Source organism: Psittacula echo (genome assembly GCF_963264785.1).
Source record: "Psittacula echo genome assembly, chromosome: 3".
In the NCBI taxonomy this organism is placed as follows: Eukaryota; Metazoa; Chordata; class Aves; order Psittaciformes; family Psittacidae; genus Psittacula; species Psittacula echo.
In genome coordinates, this window is record NC_137736.1 from 22,178,473 (window position 1) to 22,187,323 (window position 8,851).

The window sequence follows — 8,851 nt, forward strand, 5'->3', positions numbered from 1 at the left end:
CAAAGCAGACACGTCATAAACTTGTAGCCTTTTTTGCCATTGCAATTCCTAACACTGCAATGTTTTCTTCATGTTGCTCTGACTGATCCAGCCTTCTAACTCAGGGTATAAATTTTAACTTCTAAACACCTTTTTAAGTGCAGTATTTTTGAAAAGCTTGTTTAGATGTAATGCCATCTTTTTAATGTACCAAGTACCAATTTTCAAGAGTTCCTCCAATTCTGACTGTTTTAATAAAATAAAGGAGCTAAAGTTTGCACTTACTTTACTTTCTCCTTTTTGAGAACTTCTTCTGCCTCCTATCTGCTTCCTTAATCCCGGTGTGGAAAAGACAAGAGAACCTAGTTGGGTTGTTGGGTCTCTCCTCAACTACTGCAAGACAAAATAGTCAGATCACTGGGGCACTAAGATGATCATTGTATGTGATGCACTCACTGGCACAATGTTCTTTAGAGCAATTTACCAAATTTAAAAATAAATAAATGAATAAAATACCACAAACAAATAAATCCCTTTTTGTGATTTTTTCAGTTGTACTTACGTGTGGAGTAACTCAATTCTGACCTCTGCCAGTTTTCGTGGTTTGCTCATGTGCTGAAACAAGGCATATTAGCTCTTGTATAAAAAAAGTAGCTTGAACTGCCACATATTTCTTGGAGCTCTGAAAGCTACCATTCATTGTGGACCTTTGTGATTATACAAATAAAAGGACACTTTCATTTTTATATTATCTTTCCCTCGCTTCTTCAGAGGAAATGCATCGTGATCTTTCCTGTTCTCTTCTTCATTTATTGGGTAGGTTTGTTGCAAAAACCTGGTGTTTAACTTGTAGCGCTTTATTTCTCTGAAAACAAACAAAATATTGTATGCTGATTCCAGCAGGTCTCTTGGTGTAGAGAGCAGAACTGCTACTGCAAATCATGCTGCAATCCAGGGCATTGGTGATAGCTCTGATTCTGCTCCTTAGCACGACTCTCCCTGGTGAGTCTAAAAAGCTTTTCTGTCTGCTTGAGACAAGGCTCAGCTTTAAGGGTGCTCACTTGCTTTAGAGAAGTCTAACCCATCTTAAAGTAGGACTTAAGCCCAATAGCACAGTTCAAGACCATAAGCCTACAGTGCTTGGCAGTGTGAAACAAGTTGGCAAGGGTCTGGCATAAAAATTGTCCATATCTGGTGCAAGGCTATGTAAGGCCTATGACCTAGTGATAAGGTACTGATGGATGCTGTGACAGCAAATACTGGGGGAGGCCTGAACCTCAGAATTCAAGTCTTTTCCCATTATGCTTGGGGGTAAGATATCGGAGACACAAGTGGACGGAGAAGCCTCATGTTTTTCTGCTTCCTGTTTCTCAGAAGTGCATTCAAAGTCCATCTTTGAGAAAGACCGTCGTGACTGGTTGGTCATCCCTGATGCAATTGCAGCTTACATCTATGAAGCTGTGAACAAGATGTCCCCTAAAGTTGGTCAGTTCTTGGCAGACGCAGCCCAGACTCCAGCAGTTGTTGTGACCAGGTATGGAAACTAACACTTCAATAGCCATGGATAAACAGGGAGAGGAAGCAGTGGGACAAAGAACAGATTAATCAAGTACCTATACTGGCAGGCCCAATGGTAAATGAATCAGCAACCAAAGCCTGGTGTGACCACAATGGGAGTGGGGTGCTGGAAGGTGGAGTGGGACAATATGGTTTCATGTGAAAGTGCAAGCTCTTCACAGGGATGCACATTGAACATGGCAATGCTTGTGGGAATAGCAATTACTGCATGGATAGTGAGGGAGGGGGCCATTGTCTGGTGGGGGATCAGTCCCCTTGGGAGGGTGCCAGGAAACACTGCCATCACTGAATGCAAATCACAGAATTTACTCTAGCTGTGAATGCATATTCCTCAAAGAAGGGGAACAAGTTTCCTCCCAAAAGCAAAAGCATGATGACCCTAGAGATACAGTTTTATGTAACTCATGGCAAACACATACTGCCTAGTCCTGTATTCTGATTAAAACCCTTCTAGGACTGCTGACAAGATTTGCAATCTCAGTGAGAGGCAGTGTAATAACTAACATCATGTATTTGTGTATCTTACCACATATACTGTCATCTCCTGCAGGAACTTCCTCATCAGAGAAACAACTAAACTCAGTATACTGGCTGAACAGCTGGTGGAAAAAATAAAGAACCTGTGGTACACAAAAGTCCTAGGCTACTAGCCGGATGAAGACAAGTCACTGTTTCTCCATGGGAGTTGGTAACACCCTACAGTCTCCTCCTTCCTCCTGCCCCTACTATGGACCAAGATCAGCCAGCAAGACAGAATCGATGCTCTTCTTAATGCCACTAGAGGAAACAGCTTCAAAGACTAAAGGATGGAAGGCATCTGCTGAAAGCTCTTCTGAAAACAACCCCACAGCTGGGCATAGGGATGGCAATGAGATTGTACTGCTCTTCTGTAGCCAAATCCTGAGAATTAATTCCTCCTGAATGGCTTGGCCATTGTCCCTCTAATAAAAAAATGTTGGTTGTTACACTTCCTTAAGTTTCCTGTTTGTAGTGACTGTTATAAAACCACATTCATCTTGGCATCCCATTCTGCTGAGAATGTAGCTGTGATTAGTAAGTTGTTGCAGACAAAGCTAGCAAACCCTGACTGTTCAGGCATTTTTAACCTCACATCGGAAAGACCATGAATTTTAAGTCCTACTGATTGTGCTCCTTAATTAGGTAAGAATTAAGTAGATTTCAGATCTTTTGGGAAAACAAGTGCCAGTAGACTGAACTGTCCATCAGTCTTGGGAGGAATACAAGAATGTTGTGAGACAATGCAGGAATGTAACTACACAGGCTAAGGTCCATTTGGAATTAAACCTCACAAGGGATTCTTCAAGTACAATGGTAGCAAAAGAAAGGCTAGGGAGAATGTGGGACTGCTGCTGCGTGATATTGGTACCCTGCTGATGAAGGATACAGAGAAAGCAGAGTTAGTGAACACCTTCTTTGCTTCAGTCTTTACTGCCGAGGCCAGCCCTCAGGAATTCCAGACCCTGGAGGCAAGAAAGTCTGGAGAAAAGAAAACTTTCCCTTGGTCAAGGTTTGAATTAGAGATCATTTAGGCAAACCTGATACCCACAAATCCATGGGGCCTAATGGGATGCACCCATGATTGCTGACGGAGCTGGTAGATGTTATTGCTAAGCCACTCTCCATTACCTTTGAAAGGTCATGGAGAACAGGAAAGGTACTTGAGGACTGGAGGAAAGCCAGTGTCACTTTAGTCTTCAAAAAGGGCAAGGAGTACTTAGGAAACTACAGGCTAGTCAGCCTCACCTCCATCCCTGGGAAGGTGATAGAACAGCTCATCCTGAATATCATCTCTAAGCATGTAGAAGAAAAGAAGGTTATCAGGAGTAGTCAACAAGGATTCACCACGGGGAAATCATGCTTGACCAATCTATGCCAACCTAATGCCTTCTATGATGGAATGACTGGCTGGATAAAGCAGGGGAGAGCAGTGGATGCTGTCTACCTTGACATCAGCAAGGCTTTTGACACTATCTCACATAACATACTCACAGGTAAACTGAGGAAGTGACACCCACCATTAAGATATTTGTAGGCACTGATAAGATCCCCTCTCAGTCATCTTTTCTCCAGGCTAAACAGGACCAGCTCTCTCTACATGAGCAATTAGAATAAAATCAGTGCCGCCACGCAGAGCAGAGCATCAAGCTCTTCCATCTCTGATCACTTCACCACTTCTGCAGAGCTCTTTATTGCTGCCTGTTTTTTTTAGATTGCCTGCACTTCCTTGGTCACACATTAATGTGTACATGCATATATGTAATAAGTAAATGCACAGGTATTTAGAAGGCTTAGAAAAGCACAGTTTGAGCTGATAAAAGCATTTACCACATGAAAAAAACAGGATCTTTAGCTCTTTCTGCTACAGAAATGATTTCCTACCTGCTTGTTTTGCATCTGTCTGCTCAGTCCTTCTCTTTTCCAAAATACAACACTTGTAGGAGAAGATCAGCAGCTTAAATCCCCTCTTGACCCAGGCAAGAATTCAACATTCCAAGTTTTCTCAGGCTAGAGCTTGGGGTTTTGGCATTTCAAAAGTATTACTTTCTGAAAGAATAAAAGTCATGAGTCATATGAAAGACCCTGAATGTGCCCTCAAGAGTTTGTCCTGGAAATTGTTTCTTCGATGTTTTCAATCTATTTGCATGCACTGCCAAAAAGGGTAGGAAAAAACCCCTGGAAAGTACAAGGGGCTCATGTTGTATTTCAAGCCTGATGTGTGAATTCATCGATGCAACCCTGCAGCATTTCTGTACTACATCACTACACCGCTGGAACAGAGCTGTACCTGCTATGAATTCCATGCTAAAACATAATACAGTTTTGGTATTTTGTTAAATGCACTTAATTATAATCCTCTGTTCTTCTACTACGTAACCTCCAGAAAAATCCAAGCTAGGCACATGCTGATGAGGTGCTTTATATCTGACTAATTTAGCATACACAAAACTGAATCAGACCATAGATCTCTGTATGGAATCTCTTGATCGTGTAGCTATCTATGCATTTTTATGCTTTTAAAGAAGGAAGCAGAAAACCTTCGAGATAGCTAATCTGTTGTGCAATCTACAATGTACAGCAGCCTAGGGAGAGCAAAGTAGACAACCTCCCACTGCCACTTCTGACCCTGATGATACTGGCACCACCCTTTGCTGAGTTCCTTAAAGGCAGATACTAGCAGCTGAGACAGCATTCAGGCTGAGATCAGCTAGGGGAGAAAAAAAGCATTTTATCCCAAAATGGATCCTGGGGCAAACTCATGGGACAGACAATGAGGGGTGCATACATTTTACTCTCAAAGTTAAAATATCTCACATCTATTCCTACTTTTCAGTAGGAATAATCAGCTTAAACTGTAATTTCTTTGTAAAATAGGGATGAAAATCACTTCCCAAGTGATGTCTGTGCCCGAGTGCTTCTCAGTTCTTGGAGAGTCTTTGTAAGTGAAGCATTCACTTCAGTGAGATTCATGTCACAGAAGCTTTCATTGTGAGTAATCGTCATTTACTCAGCAGCTTTGGGAAAGCTTGTGGTGTAACCAGTTCAACCGAGTTCATTGAAATGAAGTCTTAAGAAATGTCAGGGGTTTGTTTCTGAGATGGATGAATAACATCTTATTGTGTTCCCGACTTCTGCAATAATGCCCTTTCTCAAAAAAAGTATTTATTATGGTGAATACGTTGCACCATTTTCAGCGGCTCAGAGTGTTGATGGCAAAAACTGTTTGGCTTGTACACTTCAAGTTCCCCTTACCTCTTACTTTAACTCTCTAGAAAAATCAATTAATACTGAAGAACAAGGGTCTCAGGTTCTGTGCTGCTCTGAGCAGTGATGCCTGTCCTTGTCAACAAGCAGCCCAAATCCTTCAATAGCAGAAAACACAATGCAATGTGTTTTCTCCTTCCAAGGAGAGATGACAATGACTGTGAGGCACTGGCACAGGTTGCTCAGGGAAGCTGTGGCTGCCCCATCCCTGGCAGTGCTTAAGGCCAGGCTGGATGGGGCCTTGAGCCACCTGGTCTAGTGGAAGGTGTCCCTGCCCATGGCAGGGGTTGGAACTGGGTGAGCTTTAAGGTCCCTTCCAACCTATACCATTCTGTGATTCTGTGTGACTGGGAATAGTCACAGAAACATGGAACCATAGAATGGTTTGGGTTGGAAAGGACCTTAAGATCATTCAGTTCCAACCCCCTGACATGGGGGGTTATTATTCCTGCATACTGTCTGAAATGTATGGCTGGTAGTCACACTTGAAGAGCTATGCAGTAATTTCCCCTCCACACACACATTTCCATCTACAGGTACTGTATTTTGTTGTCCTCTGGCGATGGCAGCACAGCAGGGACCAAGAGGTGATGCCGTTGCCGTGAGGGAGAGGACCAAAGATGGTGGATGCCTAGCGAGGTGCAGAGCTGACACTACCTTCTTGCCGGTGGTCCTGAGCTTCCCACATACTTTTAGCCGAGAAGCTTCTTCGGATTTTAAAAGTGAACACCAAAATCACAAAAGCGAGTGTGTGTGAGGGGCTATCTGTGTGTATGTGGTGCCAAAAACGAAAACTGTCACCCACAAAAAGCAGGTGGCTCCAGGGAAGGCCCGGCGGTGGCAGAAGGAACAAAGCCGCTATCAGCCCTCCAGCAGGTACGGAGCTAGCCGCCGGGAGCAGGAGAAGCGTCTCAGGCGGGGCCGTTGAGAGTGGCCGGGGCTAGGGCATGGAAGGCGGCCGGCCGGGGGTCAGCGCAGTGCCGGAGAGGCGCGGGTGGGTGCAGCAAGCTTTGCGTGCCAGGCGGCCCGCCGGCGGGCGGCAGAGATCAGTCAGCGTCTGTCTCCCTTTCGCTCACAGCCCGCGGCCTCCACCGCCGCGGCGAGCACTGACTCAGAGCGACACCGGCGCCGCGGGCCGCTTCGCACGCGATGCCGTCGGCCTCCCCCCCTACCCCACCACCATCACCATCACCATCACCACTCCCCTCCTCGCTCCCGGCCCCGCTCCCAGCCGCGCCGCCGCCGCTCCCGCGCCACTCCTGCCCCTGTCGGGGCCGTGACAGCGGCACAGGCGGGAGCAGCCCTGGCGCGCAGGTAGGGTCTGGCAGCGGGCCGGGAGCCTCCCTTCGGCCGGGCACCACAGGGCGCGCCTGGGGAGGCCAAGAGGATCCCCAGCCCTACTTGGGGCGACTCGGGGAGGCGGGAGGTGGGTAAGGGTGCTTGGGGGAACGGAGGAGCAGTTTTATAGCAATAAAATCCACCTTTTGGTGCGGCTGGGACGGGCAAATCACTCCCTCCAAATCAGGGAAGGCTCAGCATAGAGCCTGTGAAAGAGGAAGGGTGTTTTGGCATGGGTTGAGTTGGGGTTGAGGGGCTGCAGCGGGGTGGTGTTGGGTGGGGATGGTTTGAAAGTTGTTTCGGTAACGGGTAGAAAGACATTTTTTGCTTATGTTTGCCGCTTACCTCTGTGCTTACCAGTGAGGGAGGAGTTCCTGTAGCTTGGGTATATAATAACTATCCTGTGCTTGCAGACCCTTGGTTTTTGGGAGGAGTAATATTGTGCCAAACCAACTGATGCCGTATTACAGAATTCCTCTTTACACTTAGACCACTTAGACTTGGGGATGATACGGAACTAGGTCACTTCTCAAAAAAAAAAAAAAAGAAAAAAAGGCTTTAAGAAGCATTTTGGGTTTGGTATTCAAAAACCTAGAAAATTGCAGCACAAATGCAAGGTAACTGTCTTGATAGGAGCTGTGATAAAACTGCTTCATTAAAGTTTTCAAGTTTCATAGATGTGGCGTTTGAATGTGCGCCACAGCACTGGGACCATCCATATTGCGTGGGAGTTGCATAAGTTGCTCAGCGCTGTATCTGGAAACAGTTTATAAGAGAAGTTGCTATCAACCCTGAGTTGCACTGATTACTGAAGATCTTAACAGCAGAATAATTACTTACAAGTACAGCTGTGATATATGGCAGTGAAGAGCACAGATCTTTTATTTTCTGTACAAAACAACTTCCTGTCTCTAGGTTTACAGTAGTGTCCTTGTCAAACAGGTTCAGATGTTGGATTAGAGGGTGCTTTATTCACTGAGTCCACTTAAGAGGCAAAAGCTGCAGGTGCAAGAGAAAATGTGTAACTCAGTGTTAGAAAACAAGCGGATTAAGGTTACTGCTTAGAACAACCACTTCAAGTTGATTTTTTCCCTAATTGTAGCATTTTTTCTTCTGTCCAAAGGCTCATTTGTATCTTGCCTTTCTCTGGGGTGTGATGGTGAAATTACTGCCAGTAGAGGACGGCTCCCTTTGGAGTGGAGTGTGGACCCTCCCAGGTAACTGTACCCACAGAGAGGTCTTCGAAATGGTGTGCTCAGGTCATCTTTGCTGCCTGGGGAGCACAGAACTGTAAAACAGCTGGTGTGGCTGAATGATCTGCAGGACTAACCTGTCTTCAGTTGTGTCCATAAGGCACAAAGTTTGGGGGTTTTTAAGAAAAAACCCCTCACAAACCAAACCTTGTTATAGTTACAGGCTGCTGTAACATTAAACTGTAGTTTAATGCTCTCTTTGGTCAGTTAAACTGCCCCTGTAGCTGTTAGCTAATTTGAGCATTTTAGGTTTCTCATGCTTCTGAGCTGCTTTGCTTGGCATGAAAGAGGGAAGTCTCATGTTTCTGGTTTTTTGTGTGTCAAAAATTGTTGGAGCTACATAGTTACACAGTTATTTTAGCAACTTAGCTCATCAAGTCTTTTTTGGCAGGTAAAAGCTTGCAGTAGTTGTAGATTTAAAAGGCGCTTTTAGTATTATAATAATAAGCTTGACTCAATAGAAGTCATATTTTGTAAAAATAACTCTGGTAGATATTGCTGGAGGGAGAGAATGTTGGTTTTATTTGGACTTGTCCATTTCCCCAAATAGTACTTTAAAACCTGAGAAAAATAAAGATCTACTATATGAAATCAATACACATATACATGACATGTAATACTTTAGTATTGAGAAGCAATGCTTCATCCAAGACAGTAATTCATCTGATTAACTTCTGTATTTGTAAAAACGTCCTTTGTACATACAGACTCTGTCCTTCTTTTGAGGACTTCTTATTAGTGGTTATGTTTAAAATTTTTCCACTTCAGTTGTAAGCACCTTTTGCTCTGTCAGATAGTATTATGGAGGGTGCACTGGGTGGCTGAATGAGGGAGGAAAAGAAATATTTCTATATCAAATTGTCTTAACGTAGGTCAGTGATTTTTGCCAGTTCATGTGCTGTGTTAGAAATACACTGCAG

General features: G+C 44.5%; 1 protein-coding gene across 1 annotated transcript; it reads left to right on the forward strand.

Moving 5' to 3' along the window:
• Positions 1–920: 920 nt before the first annotated feature.
• LOC308218759 (apovitellenin-1) lies at positions 921–2,207 on the forward strand (the record flags this gene model as incomplete). The annotated part of the gene is made up of 3 exons (XM_080613128.1): positions 921–981; positions 1,354–1,513; positions 2,108–2,207. 3 exons carry the CDS (start codon positions 921–923, stop codon positions 2,205–2,207), a joined length of 321 nt encoding a protein of 106 aa, XP_080469254.1.
• Positions 2,208–8,851: the final 6,644 nt, after the last annotated feature.